We start from the raw sequence: 23,271 nt of genomic DNA, 5'->3' as shown, positions 1-23,271 counted from the left end.
AGCCTGTGTCAGGACAAATAATCAAACATCTTCCAGCTTTTGTCTCCAGAGGGGCACTAGGCAAGGATGCCCACTTCCCCCTCACTTTTTGCTGTTTTTATTGAACCACTAGCAGGAACAATTAGACAAACTAATGTTGTTAAAGGTATAAAATGCATGAACATACAGCATAAAATTAGCCTTTATGCAGATAGTGTATTACTCTATCTCCAGCACTCAAACACCTCTCTCTCTCTCTCTCTCTCTCTCTCTCTCTCAAGTAATTAGATTACTAGAATATTTCTCAAAAGTCTCAGATTACTCTACAAATTGGTCTAAATCCACAGTACTGCCAATTAACTGCTCTTTGTAGAACCTCCTAGATTTACAACTGCAATCAGGGAGTTTTAACTATTTGGGTATTACTGTGTCATCTAAGTTGGAGGATTTACCAAAATCACATCCCGCTTTTAAAAAAGATAGAAGAGGACCTTGAAAGATGTAAATCACTACCAATTTCACTTATGGACAGGGTTGCTTCAATTAAAATTATGGATTTACCAACCATAATTTAATTTTTTTGGTTGGCTGTGTTGGTTAACGCGGCTCTGCAGCATTGCGTAGACATCGGGGGCAGTTCCCCTAGATTCGCAGAATGGGGTGGTGGTCCCCCTATTTAAAAAGGGGGACCGGAGGGTGTGTTCCAACTACAGAGGAATCACACTCCTAAGCTTCCCTGGTAAGGTCTATTGAGGGGTTCTGGAAAGTAGGGTCCGTCGGATAGTTGAATCTCGGATTCAGGAAGAGCAGTGTGGTTTTCGTCCTGGCCGTGGAACACTGGACCAGCTCTATACCCTCAGCAGGATTCTGGAGGGGGCATGGGAGTTTGCCCAACCAGTCTACATTTGCTTTGTGGATCTGGAGAAGGCATTCGACCGTGTCCCCCGAGGGATCCTGTTGGGGGTACTCCGGGAGTATGGAGTACCGGACCCTTTAAGAAGGGCTGTCAGGTCTCTGTACGACCAGTGTCAGAGTCTGGTCCGCATTGCCGGCAGTAAGTCGGACTCGTTTCTAATGAGAGTTGGACTCCGCCAAGGTTGCCCTTTGTCACCGATTCTGTTCATAACTTTTATGGACAGAATTTCTAGGCACAGCCAAGGTGTTGAGGGGATCCGTTTTGGTGGCCTTAGGATTGCGTCTCTGCTATTCGCGGATGACGTGGTCCTATTGGCTTCATCAGGGCGTGATCTACAGCTCTCACTGGAGCGGTTCGCAGCCGAGTGCGAAGCGGCCGGGATGAAAATCAGTGCCTCCAAATCCGAGACCATGGTCTTGAACCGGAAATGGGTAGAGTGCCTTCTCCGGGTTGGGGAGGATGTGCTGCCCCTAGTAGAGGAGTTCAAGTATCTTGGGTTCTTGTTCACGAATGAAGGGAAGATGGAGCGGGAGGTCGACAGGCGGATTGGTGCAGCGTCTGCTGTGAAGTGGGCGCTGGACCAATCCGTTGTGGTAAAGAGAGAGCTGAGCCAAAAGGCGAAGCTCCCGATTTACCGGTCGATCTACGTTCCTACCCTCATCTATGGTCACGAGCTTTGGGTCGTGACCGAAAGAACGAGATCCCGGATACAAGCGGCTGAAATGAGTTTTCTTCGTAGTGTGTCTGGGCTCTCCCTTAGAGATAGGGTGAGGAGCTCAGTCATCCGGGCAGGACTCAGAGTAGAGCCGTTGCTCCTCCACGTCGAGAGGAGCCAGTTGAGGTGGCTTGGGCATCTGGTCAGGATGCCTCCTGGATGCCTCCCTGGTGAGGTGTTCCGGGCACGTCCCACCGGGAGGAGGCCCAGGGGAAGACCCAGGACACGCTAGAGGGACTATGTCTCCCGGCTGGCCTGGGAATGCCTTGGGATTCCTCCGGAGGAGCTGGCCCAAGTGGCCATGGAGAGGGCATACTGGAAGAATAAAGGTATTATTGGATAATAAATCAGCATAAATCACCCCTCTCATGTGGAATACAATTATGACACACCACAGCAAAACTATGAACAAGTCGAAAGAGTTATAACCTAACCGCTGCTGTACGGCGCTGTGGGAACATTTTTACCAGGATGCTGGAGTATCTTTGATTCTGTATAAGGAGAAATCAGTGTAAATAATAGCATCTGTGGAGAGAGAGCATTCTTAGTTTCCAGCTGATGTGAACTGAAAAAACTATTACGAGGCATCATACTGAAATTAAAGCCGTGTATTATTCAATCTTCCATTTTCAATATCCAAACATAATTTAAGTCACACATTATTTTAAGGGTTTTTAATGTAACACAAGACTTAAACATTTAGCTATTTCTCCTGTTTCAACCATAGGCTTAGCTCAATAGTATGAAAAACAAACTGTATAGGTGTGAACATCTCTATTCATTCCTACATTATCAGCAGACACACACATCACCAACCCCTAAACTCTGGTCTTTGACATAGAAATGTCCAATCTCTTCTTTTGTATGATTGATTTCTGCTAAACCTGGAAGATTGCTACATTATTCTTTTAATGTAAGGCGATAGGAAATATTATCTCAACAAGTGGCCATAAAATGCTTTTTGAAAAACTTCCTTTTAAAAAAAACTGAATAAGCCATAAAAAGTAACAATACCATTGTGCATGATACAACTTGCAGACACAAAAACATGCCGAGATTAAACTGTTTGACTTTTAGCAATTTTGTAAATGAAAACTGTTTCAAGTAAGTTTTTTACTTAGTTTTTTGTTTTCATGAGTGTGAGTTTTTGTGTTACCATTAAACTTGGTGTTGTAATTTTTTGCACAGTTGAAAATGTTTGTTCAATGTACAGCTCTAACACAAATATTGTAATGCAGAACAGTAGGCTATCTTTACTTGAACAAAATATTGCTGTGAGTTGATTTGGACCCTCTATTGACTGGCATTGAAGTGGTGGGAGGTGTTGCTCAAAGGTATGCAAAGTAATCCAAATCAACAGCTTTTGTTAACATCCGCCTGGCTTGGAGTTATTCTAAAGAAACTTTGAGGGTTGTTTTCTCCCTAATCTTCTTAGCAGAGTGCCAACATTCAAAAGGTCATATCTTTTTCAAAATGTATTTTATTTCCACAAGTTTGACATTTTTGGAAAGCTTAGAACCCACTTTTTCTGAATCTGTAAATAACTCTCCCTAGGAAGACTTAGACCTAGTTTTGCTGTGGCAGGTCACAATTTCATTACGATTGAGCATAATCCGATCACTGTGGCTGGTGGGGCTGTTTTCTGGGGCTCTTCTCTGCTCTTCCCTGGGATGGGAGAGGCAGTTATCCCAGAGAAGAGCCTCAGTAAATGGCCCCACCAGCCACAGTGCTGAAGCCCACAGGAGCTGCAGCTGGATCCGCTCTGGTGTAGCTGGCTGTAGCGGATTCAATGGATCTAGTCATGAGCTGTGCTGTGCATATAAACACATGGCACAGCACAGGAGGCCAGCAGCTCTGGGCAAGATTCACCAGTCCACTTACACCTCAAGAACAAAGGGTACTCTTTTGATGACAGTAATGTCCAGTGTAATGAAGAGGTCTTCATTACTGGGACTGTTTTTAGGAAAAGTAACTGGTATTGCACTTTAAGAATACTTTTGCACTGTAAACTTGCACCTTAATTAGCACTTTGTTTAGCACAGCACTTTAAGCATGACTTTGCACAGAAATAACCATTTGCACATAAGAAGTTTTAACTATTTATTGAATATTTATTGGATATTTTAATAATTAGCATGTAGCCTTTTGTTCAGGCTCTGCACAGCTGCTCCTCATTGGGAAATGGTGTGGGCTCTGTGAAAAGAAGAATTGTTATTTGGAGCTAAGGTCTACTGTCTGGAAACTTAAGCAAATGGTAGTGATGTTACGTTATGTGCCGAGGCTTCGAGGCGTGTGTCGAGTAATGGAGGGGGCGTTTCCGTGAAGCGCGTATCGAGGCTTGCTTCATTTAGGGGAGGAGCCAAAAACGATGACGTCCGAAGCCTCGCTGGCCGGCTGTACCACGTGACTGCTTCGGGAAGTGGTTCAGATGTTGGCGCGGCTTCGACAGCTTTAGAATCCCCACAGGCTCCATTCAAAATGTGGGTTGTTGTAGGCGAGTTGCGGTCAGTTGAGTGAGTGGATAGAGTTTGGATAGCAGAGTTTGGATAGTGGTTATTTAGTTTGAGACAGTTAGTTTGGTGTTTGGAGAGTTTAGGAGAGAGATAGATAGATAGGAGATCAGTGCTTTCAACTATCACGCATTGACCGTCACTGACTTCACACGGTCACACGCAAACATGGCATTTTTCACGCATAAAAATCCCAACGCCCATCTGGGCAGCGGACGATAAAAACTCTGCCTTCTGCTGAGATGTTTCAGCTTGTTTCACAGCTTGTGGCCATCAGTAATTCCTGCTGCAGTTCATGTTAACAGAGCAGCAGGAAGAGTGATCAGAGTTATGAATAATTTTAGTCTTAACCAGCGGTTGAAAGTGTGCCGGCAAGGTCCTGTACTACGTACGCAGGAGGGGAGGGGAGGGGGCGGGGGAAGAGAGCTGCTGCCAGATATTGTCTTCATTCAGAACCAGTGATGGCTGCACTCTGGATCATAAAACAGTTCTGCTCACCAGATGCAGTTTAAAAACGCTACGTCTGGTTATAAGTTGTTTTTATCAATTCTGCATTTTTTAACTACATGCACCGTATTTTTGTGCCTCAGCGCTTCGGTGCGCTGCTGCCGTGCGCTTTTTTCAGGTGCGCAAAATTACGTTACTTGTAATTTGGGTGCGCGCTTTCATTTTAAAGAACTTGTAACATCAGGAGGCTGATCTCAGACCGGTCAGCTCCTATGATCACTGTATAGGAGCCATTTACAGTTTTTATTTATGCATTTCCCCCGTTTATCCCTCGCACGCAGCGCACCATCGGGTAAAATCCTCCCACCTCACCGCCCAGAGCGCACTGAGGAGAGCAATAGAGATTTGTCTGGTTGACTGAGATGAGAAACCTGTTGCTGTGAAAGGTGATATGGGTTATAAACTGTTACTGTCTAGAATTGCATTGAGCTGAAAAGAGAGGAGACATCAGCAGCTGGATCGTGCGTAAAGACGCAGCGGGAACCTCTGTGTGCTTCAGTGTTGCTGCTGAAGGGAAACTGTGGGACCGTATAGTACTGGGCTAATCATCGGTCACAGTACCCCAATCTGTACATACTTGCACTTATTTATTTATGCACCCCAGCATCATCTGTGCCATGTGAGCGTGTCTTTTCAAGGGTTGGAGAAGTAGTATCAAAAAAGAGAAATCATTTGAAACCAAAAACTGTGGAGAAATTGTTGTTTCTTAATAAAAATGCATGAAATCATCCAAGTTACACAAGCATTAGCCTATTCACTACCCCCTGCCTAGTTCCACAAGCACTTTCATCGTCCTCTGCCTGATTAAGCCCATGCCATTTTTCTAGAGTCACAGAAAAACATTATTACACAACATGCCATATCATGTCACTACTATTTTGGGAATAATTACACACAGACAATACATTGAAACAATGTTTTATTATACACATGTGTGTATACAAAATTTATGTAGACAAATTATCTCGTCCTACACCTTTTGTGAAGTCATTCCCAAGAGTCATAATAGACAAAAATTCAATGCATCACACGTGTTAAGATCCAGCTGGCTGTGATTACACAACTTGCCAGTAGGTGGTGCTGTGTGCACATGAACCGTCAAGAAATGAACCTTTTCTCGAACCAGTTGGCTGAGTGGTTCAATGCCTTATGAGGCTTCATCTCGCCATCACTAGCAAATGGTATAGAATCTGTGAGAAGTGAGATGAGAGTGTTAGCATGTGGTGACTTACCTGTTTTCTATGTCCTCTCCAGGGTGTTTGGACAAATGCTTCCCCGGGGGTCCAGACACCATTTATAGGTTCCGGGAGAGACCATGGGAAAAGCAGGGGGGAACTTTTGCACGTTTGTTTAAGGGGTTTTTAGGTGTGGGGTTAAAAGATAAAATATTTATAAAAATAGGTGGGAATGTGTATGTGTATTTATATAATGTAAATATTGTATTTTATAGATAAAGTTAATAGTAAATTGTTTAGTGCAGAATGGTTTAACCCTTAATCAGCAGAGGGTATTTAAGGCAGTGATTGTGTCTGTAAACCAAGTTGGTTGTAGGTTGGTTGTTAGTTGGTTGGCAGAGTGAATGCTGCTACCAACAAATAAATAAATATATTACTACTTCCACATGCTGCGGCTTTGTCATCATTCCTGCTGAAACTCCAGCCTCAAAAGGCCACGAACCGACATCCAGATTTTGGGTAGGGAGAACAGATGGTTTGAAAGAGGGGTAAAAGAAACCATCTAGGTCAAAGAGAAAAGCTATCACTTAACAGAGGGGGAAAATTGCATTTCCAACTCCCCAGTGTTTACAGCTCTGTCCTCCAACACATTCCAAAGAGATTACATCAGCAGTCGCATCATGATTCAGGTGACCAAGTACTCCACTCACACCAACAAAAAGCTTCTAATGGCCCAGGACAGTGACGGATGGGTCACTGATTTGCATCTGACCCAAAATGCACTTAAGAGGATGGGCCTCCATGTGCTTTAAAAGCAGCAGTGCACCAACTGGAGGTTGCTCAGGTGCGAATCACTAGAATTGACAAAGACTCCTGGATAGCTGTCAAAACGTTTTCAGAAATAAGTGAACGAAAGTCTGGTTGCCCCCAATTTATGCCTGTTTGCTGTTGATTCACTACACTGAAAGTTGTGAAGTTTTGTCTATAAAGACTGTGTGGTTGAAAAACTTCACGGCTGCTGATCAAACCAGTGTTGTGTGCGCAGTAGAGGACAGAGCAATTGCTGCTGCTGGCACGTCTGCAGCCTTCTGCAGGAGACAGAAGGTTTGAGAGATAGCGTATCACATCTTCCTCTTTACAATACCCCATACATTTTCTATGAGGTTAAGGTCAGGTGAGTTTGCTGGCCAATTAAGGGATACCATGGTCCTTAAACCAGGTACTAGTAGCTTTGGCACTGTGTGCAGGTGCCAAGTCCTGATGGAAAATGAAATCTGCATCCCAATAAAGTTAATCAGGGGCAGGGGGCATGAACTGCTCTAAGACTTCCAGGTAGATGGCTCTGTTGACCCTGGACCTCAGAAAACACAGTGTACCAACACCAATAGATGGCATGACACCCCAAACCATCACTGACTTTGGAAACTTTACATGGCACCTCAAGCAATGTAGATTATGTGCCTCTCCTCTGTTCCTCCAGATTCTGGAACATTGATTTCCAAAGGAAATGCAAAATTGACTTTCATCAGAACATAACTCAGCAGCAGTCCAGTCCTTTTCGAGATGCTTCTGACCCTCTGTTGTTCAAGAATGGCTTGACCCAAGAAATGCAACAGCTAAAACCAATGTTTTGCATACGTCTGTGCGTGGTGGTTTTTGAAGCATTGACTCCAGTTGCAGTCCACTCTGTGAATCTAACACACATTTTTGAATGGGTTTTGCTTAACAATCATTTCCTGGGTGCGGTCATCCCTATTGCTTGTACACTTTTTTTCTATCACATCTTTTCTATCCCTTTGCCTCTCTATTAATGTGCTTGGACACAGAGCTCTCTGAACAGCCAGTCGCTTTAGCAATTACTTTTTTGTGTCTTGCCCTTCTTGTGAAACATGTCAATGGTCGTCTTTTGGACAACTGTCAAGTCAGCAATCTTCCCCATGACTGTGTAGCCTACAGAACCAGACATAGACAATTTAAAGGACTTTGCAGGTGTCTTGAGTTAATTAGCTGATTAGAGTGTGGCACCATGTGTCTTTAAAAGGTTATCTTTTCACAATATTAAAATTTTTTGAGATACTGAATTTGGGGTATTCATTAGCTGTCAGTTCAAATCATCAAAATTAAAAGAAATAAACACTTGAAATGTATCAGTCTCTGTGTATTGAATGAATATAGTATGCAAGTTTCAACTTTTGAAAGCAATTACCAAAAAAAATCTGTTTTCAGGATATTCTAATTATATGACCTGTACCTGTAAATTGCTGTTGTCATGAACTTTAAAGTGTTCATTAATACATCTATGAACAAAAAGACAATGTGAATGCAGAGAACATGGAAACTGGTAGATGTTCCTTGGGAAACGAATAAATCTGTCATTCAGTGATGTGCTTTGTTAAGGTTTCCACATCTTCTTTGATTGGGAGGCAGTAAGGGACCTTCATAATAGATAACATCATAGAAGCGTGCAAGAATGCTGTTATTCAACACCAAGATATGGAAATGTTGAGGACGCTGAGGACACTCCCCTTTATGAGAAAACAACAGTTTCAAGAGCCTGAAACAATTAATGAATCCTTTCAAACGAGACATCTCCTCTTCCATCTCTTCACCCCCCCCCCCCCCCCCCCGAAGTGAAACATGAAGAGTGGTTTTTAGAACCTTAGGGAATGTTTGGTGATTGGGGGTACATATTCAAATATTAAACAGGCGAGCTCCAACTTTACCAACTTTACCCAGAAAAGAAACTCGCACCCTTATCAGAAACCTGCAACTTGACGTATAATGACTGGGCAAGACTCACAATCCCCCACATCAACAAGGGTGGAGAAACAACCCCTTACGCTCAATCTACAGCATATGTCAGAAAAGAGTACATTTCATGCGATCAGTAAATTGATACCTGAAAGATTGTCTTTAGTGCAATATGGGAAACAAGAGCTACTACGGGATGGTTTCTACGTGCAAGCAGATGCAGGAACGAACATTTTCCATCCCTAGATTTTTGTTTTGGAAGCTTTCAATACAGACAGCGGAATATTCACAAATATGTTGGCCTTACCTTTTCATGGAAAGGAAAATGGATGGGGCCCGTATTTCCAAACTCTTGTGAAGGTCACGTTGTTGGGTCGATATTCTCTCTGTGAAATAAAAAACACTGACATATCACTACCAGCCTCTGGAGCCAACCCATAGAAAGCATTGCAGGATGAAATTGATGGATGGATGTCTTCCACGCTTATCGCTATGGTGAAAACTGCTTTACTTATCTACTCAATGTTACCCGTGAAAAATTTATGAAAGACACAATTTATGAAAGACAGAAACAGCCGGATGAATTCTGAAGTTTATAGAGACATACTTTCTGCTCAGATTCAGCCAAATGTAGCAAAGTTGATTGGACGGCACTTCACAGTGCAAATGGACAATGATCCAAAACGTACTGCAAAAGCAACCCAGGAGATTTTTAAAGCAAGAAGTGGAATATTCTGCAATGGCCACTCTCCAGATCTCAACCCAATCGAGCAGGCATTTCACTTGCTCAAGAAAAAACCTATGGCAGAAAGACCAATAAACAAGCACCAACTGGAGACAGCTGCAGTAAAGGCTTGGCAATGCATCACAAAGGAGGAATTTGGTGATGTCCATGGGTTCCAGACTTCAGGCAGTCATTGCCTGCAAACGATTCTCAACAAAATATTGAAAAGTAACATTTTACTTAGGGCTATGTTTATTTGTCCAATTACTTTGGAGCCCTTGAAATAAGGAGCGTTTGAATAAAAATAGCTACCGTTCTTACATGTTTAATCATATATTTTGTTCAACCCCTTGTATTAAACTTTAAAGTCTGCACTTCCCTTACATTTTAGTTACTTCATTTCAAATCCAATGTGACAGCATGCAGAGCCAAAATCATGAAGATTGTGTCACTGTGCAAATATTTCTGGGCTTAAATACTAATTTCTGTCTTATTTCAATTCGTTATAGTTAGATCTCCTGTTTTATCTAAGATAATATCCTTCAGTAGAGTTAAGAACATTTATTTTTTAAAGCTTTTTTTGCTCTAAGTTTACATCTTCTAATTAAGTAAAATCCAAAACAGGGATTCAACCCGTCAATAACCACACAGTATCAGACAACAACAATTTTTTTTTTTTAAAAGAATCATGAACATTAAGGTAAACCTAATTGAAAGAAAGTGACATGGCTTTAATAATCAACCACCACCACCAAAACCACAGCTCCTTCGAACAGCATGAGTCACCTGGCTGCTGTATTTCTTCACACCTTTGTTTGAATAAACCTTATAAAGATACCTGCACAGTAATTCATCTGATTTATTATTATATAAAGATCATCCTATTACTAAATAGGTCACTTTCAGGGTAACCATCTATTATTAAAGAGCAAAGCGTGATAAATATAAACACACCACACATTTTCAGATTTCTCACAAAAAAAAAAAAAAAAATCCTGCATAGGTATAGGTACCTTTCACATTAGAACCGATAAGGCACTGATAACCGGTACCCAGGAATTGATACCAGTAGTTAACGGTACCTATTATAGTACTTTAAGGTGTTTATGTAGTAATAAGTGTTAGTTTATTAATAAAATCTCAACAATTTTCAATTTAGCATTTATTTCTCAATATATAAACTTGTTTGAATCTACAAATGAACCTTATTAAATAATTTATGAATTTTACTAAATTGCCAGAATAGTAATTAAGGACAATATCATAATTAAAACAAGTTTTACCAAAATAACAGTCACAGAGTGAACAAGGTGAATAAGGGATTGAAGCTGCGTGTGAATTAAATTGAGAGAATTGTTTTAGTGCAACAGTTTCAGAGAAGAAAAAAAATAAAAACATAATTTATCCCACTTTGTAAATCAAGGCGGGATACAATGAGAAATGAAGAAAGAGAGAGGCTTTCCGCTCTGCTCTCTTTGCTATGACTGCAAGCAAGTTTCAGATCGAAGCAGCTGCCTGTCTATGATGGGAGACAGTGCTTGGAGAAGTGCTTAGACAATAGCTCTAAAACGATTATTACTTTCATGTGAAGTTGCCAATAACAAGAAAGTTGTTAGATTTTTTGCTAGTCGCTTTTTTGAAAAATAGGTCGCTGGATGGGTCTGAAAAGTCACTAAATATAGCGAGAAATTTGCTAAATTGGCCGCAGGGACCAGGTGTTTCCTCAGTGTATTCCCAACGCTGGCCTTGTTTTTCGCCTCACATATATTGCAGCAAGCTGAATTTGCAGCACATTTTGAATAGCAGAGACAGCACTTTCTATCTCAAGCAAAAATGGAGAAATATGATCCCTCTTGTTGATTTTCATCCAAACTCTTGCAGCAGCATTCTGGATCAGCTGAAGGCTTTGAACTGCATTTTGTGGACTTCCTGATAGTAAAGAATTACAATAGTCCAGCCTTGAAGTAACAAATGCATTTTTTCAGCATCACGCCTGGAAGGAATGTTTCTAATTTTGGCAAAATTCCTGAGGTGAAAAAAAGAAACTCTGGAAACCTGTTTAATATGGGATTTAAATTACATGTCTTGGTCAAAAATAACACCAAGATTTTTTACTCTATTACCAAAGGCCAATTTAATGCCATCTAGATTAAGTGAATGACTAAGAAGTTTAGTTTTTTGGGGACTCTGGTCCAAAGTTTACAACTTATTTCTTGTCAGAATTTAAAAGCAGGAAATTTAAAGTCATCCAGGTTTTGATGTAATCGAGACATGCCTGTTGTCAAAGTAATTGATTGGATTCATCAGGATTTATGGATAAATATAGCTGAGTGTCATCAGCATAACAGTGGAAATGAATCCTATGCTTACTGATAATTTTGCCAATTATTAAACAGTAGCTCTCAGAGATTCAGTGGAGTTGTCTCAGACGATCAATTTCCCTAGTGTTTGCATACATCTCTTGAATCGATGCATGAATTCTGTCTGAAGAACTTAGTTCATACAAGGGTGTCTCTGTTATTGCCTTGACAAAATGATCCTCAGCCTGTATCTTTTGCATGCACAGCAGATTCTGGATAGAGGGAATGAGTGGCAGCGTATGGAGTCTACGTATGATGCGGTAAAAATAATAATCTTCGTTTACCACCACCAAGCATTAATGCTGAAGTTGACTCAGATGGTTTATTTCACAACCATAGCATGTAACTTTCATAAATGTTTGACGGGTAACATTGAGTAAATGAAGTAAAACCTCTTTCACCATAGCAATGAGTGTGGAAGACATCCATCCATCGATTTCATCCAGCGATGCTTTGTATGAGGGTAATGGGGGCTTTCCCATCGACCTCTAGCGTCCCTTTCTCTCAGCCATAGCTAACCCATTTTCCACGATTTCTCCAGGTTGGTTGTTTGCAACAATAAACTCACTCGGAGATGGTGCTAGTGATGAAGAGGTAGAGGAGGATTCAGAGTAGAAGACCAGTGAAGTATGGTGACACGGACCCAGATTATAGTTTTTGGCACCTGTATAATCTGACTCTGTATTCCAGTATGCCAGCATCATCCTGAAGAACTTAAATTCTGTCTTTTCACGAGTAGAATGATGGAAGAATGTGTAGAGAGCCTTGTTTCACTTTGTTTAGTGGGTAGAGGGAGTGGGTCTTAGAAGAGGGATGGTTCTAGAGGTGGGTCCTGCCTTGTTTCACTCTATCTATAGGATGGATGGGAGGGTGGGCTCTTAGAAGTAGGTTGGTTCTAGAGGCTGGTTGTGATATGTCAGTGCTTTTTTCACAGAGAGAATATCAATCCAACAATTTGAGCTTCTAGAGAGGTTGGAAATACGGGCCTCTATTTCATCCATTTTCCATCACCGTGCATGAAAAAGTAAGGCCAACATGTTTCTGAATATTCTGCTGTCTGTATTGAAAGCTTACAAAAGAAACAGATCTAGGGATAGAAGAGTCTTGTTACAGAGTGTCAGGAACTGAGTTTATTGAACCCTGATTCAGCCACACAGAGAGGTACATTCAAGGGTTTTTTTGAAGGATGATGAGTTATAGATGAAGGAAACCAGAGGGCTGTACCAGACTGGAGCAGAGGAACGATGATGGCTGGAGCTGGCGGACACAGCAGAGCTGGAGCAGGTGGAAGTGAAGGAGCCAAGGCAGGTGGACATGAAGGAGCAGAGGCAGGCGGACATGAAGGAGCAGAAGCAGGCGTGCGAGGCAAATGTCGAGGGACGAAGGCTGGTGCATGCAGGGTAGCAGCAGGAAAGAGTGTCGAGAGCTGTTGGGAAAAGACGATCCGGCAGGAATTAGCAGACTCGGGTGGGTTTATGTAGGGATGTTAACAGGTGGATTGAGTCTAGCTTAATTAGCGGCGGCAGGTGGCAGTGATAAGAGGTGGAGAGAGAACTGGGCTGGATGGGACGTGAAAAGTGCTGGAAAATTGTCCAAAGCAAAGCAGGCCAAAAACTGAACACTGACAGAGTCTGCTTGCACGTACAAATCATCACCCGCTTGTAGTAGCTCTTGTTTCCCATATTGCCCTAAAGAGAATCTTTCAGGTATCAATTTACTGATCACATGGAATGTGTATTTTCTGAGATTTTCTGTAGACTGAGCATAAGGGGTTGTTTCACCACCTTTGTTGATGTGGGGGATCGCAAGTCTCAGAATTGCCCAATCATTATGCATCAAGTTGCAGGTATCTGATTAGGGTGTGATCTCCTCTTCTGGGTCAAATTTGTAAAGTTGGGGCTCGCCTGTTTAATACTTGAATATGTACTCTCATTCACCAAACATACCATAAGGTTTTAAAAACCACTCTTCATGTGGGGGGGGGGGGGTAGGTTGTATTGTATACTGATTTGGAGTTTGGGGCCTAACATCAGAGATAGCCCACTTAAAAGGATTTGTCGATTGGTTGAGGTTCTCAAAGCTGTTGTTTTTATCATAGAGGGGGGTTCCTAAGGTCATCCTCAACGTTTTCTCGGGGTTGAATAATAGCGATCTCGCACATTGCATCCGTCTTATCGAAGATGGCTGAGCCTGGTTCTTCAGCCATTTCTATCTCAGATGATCCAGTGACCGCGTTAAGTAAAACAAGAAAGAATGTTTCAACTTAACGCAATTTTTTTGACCATTTTTAAGCCGGAAACTCAACCCACATGGTTAGGAGGTAGCATAGTTAGGAGGTGGTCTCATCATGCCACTAGCATCTGGTCATCATTATGGAGGTCGCACTGTTGGGGTTGTTAAATGGTTAAAGGCTAGTATTGTGCTAAATATATGTACTGTCAGGATTCTGCAGGCCATGCTGTTGGCACGGCCTATTCTCTGCTAACTCTCCTCCACAGGTGACTGTAGTTGACAGGTGGGCGTGGCCCACACCTGCAGCTTGTCTCGGCAGCTCCGGTGGGAGCTTAAAAGGAGCGCTTAGTCAGCTGAAGGACGCCAGAGTGTTAAACCGTTGTGGTACACTTAGTGGCCACTGTCCTGTAGACAGTTCCTCGTTCCTGTGAGTCTGATATTCTAGTTCCTAGTTCTAACTTTTGTCTCCTGTTTCTCGTAGTTCGTTCGTGCTTTGGATTACTCACCTGTCATGTCTCTGTGCTCTGAAGACTGGTTCCTGAATCCCTGCCGCTCAGATTCTGCTCTGGCATTGCCCTCAAGCCCACTTAGTATTACCAAGCCGGACAAGAGTTTCCTTCCCTGGATTCACTCTGGTTCCTTCACTTGTAAGTGTCATTAAGGTTCCATCCATTTTAAATTGACAGATACATCTGTGGAGACTGCTGTCATCCCAAACATGTGACATCATACTCTTTCAGTCACTTACTTTGGTTTTCTGGGACACAACATTTTTTTTATTTAACCACAGTAGATAAAAAGCCTACCTCCAGAACATGTACTCTATGGCTAAATTTAGCATACTAAATTAGTAAAAGTTTGTTCATGATTCAACAAATTACTTGTATCATATGAGTTGTATGAGTTTCCAATTGCAGTAGAACCTAAATACATTTCGAGGATCCTAAATGAAACTATAAAAGTTGTTTGCCTTTTTCTTTCAATCATGTACTCAGAAAATGCAAATAATTTTAAATTATTATTTATTTGAATTTGAAATTGAATTTTTGTCCCCTGTGGGGAAATTTTTATTTAAGTACAGCCCATCAAGAGAAAGACATACATGGGTAGACAGGAGACTGCAGTAACAGCCTTGCCAGGTGCCACCTTCTTGCAGAGTGGCACAGCGAATACGGTGAATCACCATGTTTGTGTATGTGTCAGTGTGGGCCCATGACTCTACAGCCTTCAAGGTTAACCATTAGGACACTGGATTCCATAACAAAGAGATTGTTATTGTGTCAGGCTGACTGTGAAATTTGTTTTAACACCATTAGATTGTTTTTGTTCTTCTTTAAAGCTGAATGAAAATGTACATTTGACATGGGGGGGGGGGGCTTATTGTGTAGGCCTCACCCCTGGTAGCTTTCTCTGCCCCCACACGCATTTAGGTATTGAGGGTAGGATGCATGGGGGGTTGCACTGGCACCAGCTACCTTCCGGAGGGTGGGTGGACTGTGCCAGTTTTAAACACACTTGATAACAACATGCAACAACATGACACTTGAGAAGATGGAGGCAGGCTCGGTGACCTTTTTCACATCCCTGTGCCACCCGATTGCCACCCAGAGTCTGGGGCCTGGAGGAGGAGCAGGCCACCTGTCCGGGGTCTTGGTTGGCGGCAGACGTTGGGTCCGGGTGATCGGCCGGGACTGGGGCTGGCACTTCTGTTATCCCCTGGAATATGGGTGAGGACTAGAACATAGAGTGGAGAGTGTGGGGCAGGTAGTACCTCAGGGTTTGTGGGGGGGGGGGCTATTGTTGGTTGGCCCATTTGATACATGTTGGCTCCATCTCTGGGTGGGTGGGCCCATGGGTCGTCTGGTCCGGGACCGGGATGGGGGGTTAATATCGGAGCATGGAATGAGTAGGTCGTGTTGTAGTGGTCCACAAAACCCCCCAAACCCCCACCCCCCGTCCCATCTTGATGTTCACTTCTCGGGTCTGGGGGCTGGACATGGGAGTATAGGATGTGTGGGGTGAGTGTGAGTGTGTGTACTGTGCCCCACCTATTTTTTTTCTTGTAGGAGTGTTTGCATGTGGGGGTGGTAGCGAGTGATAACGAGTGAATGTGACTGTGTACGTAGTTTTCTGTTTGTTTATTTGTCTGGTTGGGTTTGTACTGCCCCCTCTCCCGGGACATCTCAAGTCTCCACTAAGTTTGGAACCCACCCCCCCTCCCTTTCCTTCTTCCCTCCACTAGCTGGCGCCTTGGCCTGCTGGTGCATTGGTGGTCCACGGTGTCCGGGGATCGGGGCTCGGGCGGGTGCCAGCTCGCTCCTGGTGGCTGCTTCGTGAGGCCTGGCCCCCCATGGCTTGGTCAGATCCCCCGTCGGGGGGAGGGCGCCCCTGAGGTCTCTGTAGTCCATGGCTGGATCTGCTCCGACGTTGCTGGCTGCCGGTGGTGCCACCAGGCTGATCCCCGCGGCTCCTGGGGCTTTGGCATTGTGGCTATTGGGGTGTATGTTGGGGCCGTCTCTCCTCTTCCCTTGGATGGGGGAGGAAGATTCCCTCTGTTGGCCCCTCTTGGGCACCTTTATTCTGAAGGTCGAGCATCTGGGATTTTGGTTCCCCTGGCGTCTGCCTCGGTGCTCTGGGGGGTGGGTCTTTTGCTCTTCGCAACCACTATTGAGCATTTTTCTCATGGAAAAACCTTACATAAAAAAGACACTCTCACAAGCACCCACAGTTGCTTGGGAAAGGTAAATACAGATTCACTTCTACCCAGAAAATCCCTATTATTTTCTTCAGCTGTCACATTCCGTATTAAATAATACTGTATATTCTTCAGTGATGGTATTAAGGCGTTGCTTGTTTGTACATGCAAAACTTTATTGGCTGGTTTTGCTGTTATTTTCACATCTCTCTTTTCAGGTTAAGAAGCAGACTGAGGATGTTGTATCGCTCTCTCTTTATTTTCCTATTTCACCTTTTCCCCTTTTTTCCTCTTCTACCTTCTTGTCTCAGTGTCCATTTTACATGAAATATACCCTGCATACATTCTAATAAAGCTTCTTGCATATATACAGTAAATCAAGCAGGGCACTGTGGCGAAAGCAGTAAGGCTCTGCTTGTGAAAGTACACTGTAAAAAATTACTTTTTGGTGTTGTAAACTCTATTACAGTATTCGTCTTAATTTCTACTTTGTATTTTTAAGCTTCTGTAAGAACTAGAATTTCTGAAGTAAAATTAAACCTTTTTTTAAGTAATACATGGATTTTGGAGAAAGAGTAAGTTTTACTTAGATTTCCTTAAACTATTTAAATGCTTGATATTAGTATGAACATAAACCTACAAATACTGCGTAAACTTTACTTAAAAAATTTTGCGTTTCGAAACGGTCACAAGCGCATGCGCACTGTAGCTCACAGCTAACCTGACAAAAGCCAGCTGTATGTTACTCCGCCTAGCTCCACTCACATACATCTGGGACATCGCCGGTAGAAAGTGATTTCTCCAACCAATTTTATGGTCTGGCCAATCAGGACGCAGGGCTGGCATTTCATAGATGTGACGTAGTGGAGACGCGACCATGACGTAAGACTGTTTTGATAGCAATGGCGGCTCGTTGAGGAAGCAAGCGTTAACATTGATGCTGCTATTTCTTCCGTGTTGTCCAATCTACCTAATATTGTTTCATTAAAAGAACATCAGAGAACGGCTCTGAAGGCTTTTGTTGGTGGAAACGATGTTTTCGCCCTTCTCCCGACCGGATTTGGCAAGTTTTGTTATTTTTCTATTTATCAACAGGAAGCAAATCACATAAAAAGGTTATCCTCATTATTCAGGTAGGTGGGAAAATAATGTATGCATGATAGAATATTGTCTTATATTTGCCCTTATTCAGCCATCAAAATTTAATATTAAAATTGTGGCTGAATATTTTTGAACATTGTTTTAATACCACAAATTGTGTCTCTTTTTTTTAGGGTGTCCTTTGGAGGAACCAGTGGACTTTGTGGACAGTTGGACTTGAGGTCTAGGGAGAGGAGGTAGAGGAGGAACCGTTATTCACAGCCTTACACTGTACCTCGGGGAGAAGGAAGAGGAACATTTTGAAGACTGCTTGGTATGGCATGATTTTAGTCAGTTAAAAATAATCTTTTATGGCGGACTAAAGGGACATTGTGTAGGAATTACTGCCATCTACTGTTGCGGTTGTATTTCGATATAATAGAAATCATATTGATTGATATCGATAACTATCAACAAATTCAAAACAGATATTTAAAAAGCAGCCCTAGCCATTTTATTATGTTGCATAGCAACCTATTTTTAGATAAAAACACACAAACACAGACTGAACCTTTTATTCAACCACCTCTTTACCAAAACTGCAAGTTTTTAAAAAAGAAAAAAGTATGCATTCTCTCTGAACTCTTTGAAGGTGGCAAAGCTCGGTTCCTGGGTTTACGCTGTGATTGGTTAGGATGTAATGAATTAATATTAACCCACATGTCTAAAATGCAAAAAGAGGGAAATTTGTTTTTCTATTGAACTTTTAATGACCCTTTTTTTACATGATTGACATATGTCTATAGATTGATATATATCGTTATTGAATTATTGTACAGGCCTAGCAGACAGCAGATGGACAACAGCCGCTGCATGTAGCGGCATAGACAAGCCTCTATGCAAAGAAGTGGTCCGTCAGCACAAGGCAAAACATGACGATGTTGTATTGTTTTCCTGATCCAGGTTTACCAGCCTTCTTTCGACTGCTGTGACTAAAATGACATCTGGTTTGTTACCGACAGCCAGCTGCACATAAATGCAGCATCAATGTAATGCACCATTACTGAACGTATAAACATGGCGACACAATATGGCAGCCAGCACAGAGCTTTTCATATATATACAGTATAAATCATTATTCAGAGCTTATTAGAACACTTCAGTCTGTTGATGGGTGTACTACTTAGTGATTAATGAAAAAATACTTTTTAACTATTTGGTTTTAAAGGGCTTCACAGTGGTGCAGTGGTTATCGCTGGTGCCTTGCAGCAAGAAGGTTCAGGGTTCAAATCCAACCCTAGGTCTTTCTGCATGGAGTTTGCATGTTCTCCCTGTGCATGCGTGGGTTCTCTCCGGGTACTCCGGCTTCCTCCCACAGTCCTAAAAACATGACTGTTAGGTTAATTGGCTTCTCTAAATTGTCCTTAGGTGTGAGTGTGTGCGAGAATGGTTGTTTGTCTCTGTGTGGCCCTGCGACAGACTGGCGACCTGTCCTGGGTGTACCCGATGAGGGACTAAGCGGGTTAGAAGAGGGATGGATGGTTGATTTTAATAGATAACAGGAGATGTTGTCTTCTTTACACAATGTCCCTTTAAATGTTCAAATTAAGAAGAAAGTAGTCAAACAGATGTATTCTTGTGTTCTTTCTTCCCTGATAAAGAAGTCACTTTGATTCAAGCAGTTCTTTTATTTGTTTTTCGAATAAAAGAATAAACATTCTTCTTTGTTGTTGTGCATTACATGCAGGAGGACAGCCGGAGTGACGTCAATAAACATATCCGGAAAAATACTTGTTCTCCACGGTGCTGATGAGGATCCAGTTGATGTCTCCATCCTTGAAGGCCGGGAGATTTTGGCAGCATTCAACAGTACTGCAAAAGCCTGCTTGCTGCTCCTGGGACTGATATATGCCCTGAAGTTGACATACCCTCCACTGATCTCCATTTATTCACTGGATTGCTGATTCGCCGTTGTTAGTACACATCTCTGTGAAGCCACCAACCGCCATATTGGTACTCCTTATTTTCCTCCAGTAACTAGGGAATATGTGCGCTACAGCATCGAATAACGAGGATTTTCTCATGTTCAGGGGAGGCTTAAAACTTTTAAAATGTCAAATGCCATATACTTTTATGTTATGTACCAACACTATCAAGTACTGAGAAAGTTATGTGCTGAAATATATTGCATGTTATTTATATATACACACACACACGTATAAATAACATGCAATATATTTCAGCACATGACTTACTCATTACTTGATAGAGTTAGTACATCCACTCACTGTAGAATTACCTGTTAAACGTTTTCACACAGCCAGAAAACTGCTTATTGTTGTAACCAAATCCTGTGGGGTTCTGTGAGAGTAGGAAGTAGCAAGATGGCGGCCAGTGACTTCAGTTTTTCGGGCAAATCAGCACTCCAGTGAATAGAGATCAGTGATACCCTCCCACTTTGCACTACACTTTTGAAGTCTTCCAAAAACTTGGATGGATTTAAACTGTCCCCAAAAGTAAACACCTTGAAGTTTAAGTTGCTTTCCTACATGCATTTATGACTTTTCCATCTTAGAGGAGGAAAATGTGGCATCAAATGCCAAGAATTAGCAGTGGGTTCCATTTAGTGTTAGTGGAAGGTTGCCTAGTCATTAATGTTTTTTTATTTTTTGCCAAATAAGGTATCTGTTATTTTTTTTAACCAAATAACCGATACCTTTATTCAAATATCTAGTGGAGATTTTATTCTTCATTGAGAATGGTTAGACAGTTGAAGCTGCTCATTTTTTTGTGTTGATTTTGTTTTATTAATGTTGTAACTGCATTCTTAAAAGTCAACTAGTCTGGACGACTGGTTTAAGTGTTGAAATTGCACCGTTTCAGTGTGTAGGTTTGTAAGGTTTTTATTGCACATTTGAGTAGTGACTATTACCAGATCTGTGTTGGATGTGGTGTATATGTAATACTGTGTATTTGTTGTTTACAAGTCATACCAATCTTATCTTTTTTTCGGTACAAATTCTAATGCAGTACAACAAAATGCACTTTTAATATTAATGCTATATTTGTACATGCTTATGTCATTTACATAGAGGCATACATAATCTATACTCCAATGCTCAAAGTTTAAGTGTCTGTTTCTGTTCGGACCCTCAACCAGAAGTTATTTTAAGCATGTTTGTTTAAGTTAAATCTTCTTGATGTGACATATGAGTACATTTCTGTAATGAATATTGAAGCTCAGTTTCAGAGGGTTGTACTTTTTTCTTTTATTACATATTTGAATAGTACTATTCCAGTTAGACTGTCAAATTTCTTGCTGACCCATGACAGACTATTGGTTCAATTTATTTGGTAACATTTATCAAAAGAAAACTGGCAATGATTACCTAATATTAGTAAGTAATATTAACATAATTAAGCAAAGTAAATGTCAAGCACAAGAAAATAATAAAATCTACTTAATTACTTCATAACAGCAAATTCTACAGGAATATAAAATTTACTTAAAATTTTGAGTAAAATGCAAGTTCACTTTACTTAATTTTTTAAATAAATCTAACTTACAACTTGGATGTAATTAAGTAAATGTTACTCAATATCTTCACAACTGTTATGTATAATGGAAAGTGAAATTTACTTGATACTGGCAAGTGAGTGTTACTTAAAATTGCAGCATTAAGTTTTACTTAAATAATTTGAGTGCAAATACTTACAATATATTTTTTAAGTAAATCTTATGAGTTGTTTTTTTCAGTGTAATATCTGTTTGGCTCTTTTTTGCATTAAGACAAAAATTCTTATTGCCACATTGCTAGACAGGACACAAAAAAAGAAAATTGAGAATACAGTAGGAATGGATTCATCCCTGTAGTATGTCAGCGGGTAAGAAGAATTTGTGTAAGGTTTAAAAAGTGCATCCTTGATATTCTTATTTAGACATACTCTGAAACTGTGTTGGTTTCCTTCTAAAAGACAGAGTGGATTCTAAACTCTTCTATATATTGATAAACTGAATTTTACAAGTAGACACATTGAATGTATTCATATATACACACACACATGCATATATATATATATATATATATATATATATATAGATAGATAGATAGATAGATAGATAGATAGATAGATAGATAGATAGATAGATAGATAGATAGATAGATAGATAGATAGATTTCTGTTATATTGTTGCACAATCTATCTACCCAGGCATTGGCCATTCCTGTTTACAAAACAACAATGAAATATCCTCTTAGTTCTATGCTTTCCAGTTTTTAAAATTTGGAACATAACAAAACACGTACATTTCACAATTTCCCTAATTTTCTGCCCACAGTATACAATATCTGATTTTTATATTATTTGTCTTGATTGACGCACACTGAAAGTGTACTGGCTAGTTACTTTAAAACCTGAGTATGAACTGCAAAAGGATAAACAAATAAAGAAAGAATGAATGATAAAATGAATGAAAGCTTGATTTCCCGAATGTTTGTTTTAAAATCCAATATATGGATTGTTCCATAAAAAAGGGATACAACTTTAGTCATAACACATCTGTCTTTTAGAAGTCACTTTAGCACCAAATCAAACACTGTCATGCTCACTGAGTGGAACTGTGTCAGCTTACTGCCTGCAGTGTGAAATGACGGATGTAAAGTGTAAATGTCAGGGCACTCCAACCTGCTGCTCTCCCAGCTCTCTCTTCAGTCTGTTCTGCCATTGCACTGTCTGCATCACTATTGCCTCCCACCTTCTCTCCAGGTTGATTGACAACAGCTGCAGGGCCTCTCGGTGCTGCTCTGCATCTGGGCCCACTTCAGCGATCAGGCTCGACTGTCCAAGGGGAATTTCAGATAGAAATATGTGTGGGCATGAGTATTGTTTTCTGCTACTCAACACAAGAATTTACACATTTAACAAAATTACAACTACTCCAACCATGTTGAGATTAGGTACTCTGTCTCAAACGAAGAAATAAATTGTGCATGGACTGAAACTTTTATAATTTTTCAATAAAAATTATTATAATGAATTCTTTGAATTAATGCATATCGTTTAGGTTGTTTTACCTGCTTATGTTCTTGACCTGAATATATTTTGTGATGTTTTCTAAATGAATTTTAAATATTCTTTCACTCACCTGGCTCTGCTGCAGAAGCTTCCAGCACAGTTTGAGAACAGAAGCCACTCTTCGGCGTCGGATTCGAATCTCTGAACACAGGGACTGTTGACAGACATACAGTTGAAATAACTCACGATGGACGTAAAGTCAGGAAATGCAGATTTCAAATATGTGAGAACAAAACAATTTCATATTGTTAACTGCAAGACAAATAATTAAATTCTCCCTATTTCATACTTTTGTGCTGCTTCAAAAAATGATTTAATAATTTACAACACAGATATCCTACCTAATCTGGAGGGACAGTCTATTGTTGTATAACAAGACCCTTCGCAGAGTTAGAGCAGCATATTTTTCATCATTAATTGAGGAGAATAAGAATAATCCTACATTTCTCTTCAGTACAGTTGCCAACCTTACCCAGAGCCACAGCTCTGTTGATCCATCCATTCCCTTAGCTCTTAGGAGTAATGATTTTATGGGATTCTTCATAAATAAA

At 41.1% G+C, this 23,271-nt stretch overlaps 1 protein-coding gene across 4 annotated transcripts in view; it reads right to left on the bottom strand.

Moving 5' to 3' along the window:
• LOC110366770 (A-kinase anchor protein 6) overlaps positions 1-22,874 on the bottom strand; it is a gene marked incomplete at its 5' end in the record, with an annotated part of 86,429 nt that extends 63,555 nt beyond the window's left edge. For 3 of the 4 annotated variants that reach the window (XR_004929310.1, XM_036131374.1, XM_036131375.1), the window contains 2 exon segments: positions 22,331-22,483; positions 22,791-22,874. Coding sequence is in view for 3 of the 4 variants with exons in the window: in XM_036131374.1 (XP_035987267.1) it covers positions 22,331-22,483; positions 22,791-22,874 (237 nt within the window). 4 annotated transcript variants of the gene reach the window in all.
• Positions 22,875-23,271: the final 397 nt, after the last annotated feature.

Source organism: Fundulus heteroclitus, unplaced genomic scaffold (genome assembly GCF_011125445.2).
Source record: "Fundulus heteroclitus isolate FHET01 unplaced genomic scaffold, MU-UCD_Fhet_4.1 scaffold_429, whole genome shotgun sequence".
Taxonomy (NCBI): Eukaryota; Metazoa; Chordata; class Actinopteri; order Cyprinodontiformes; family Fundulidae; genus Fundulus; species Fundulus heteroclitus.
This window is presented reverse-complemented; position numbering and strand designations above follow the sequence as displayed.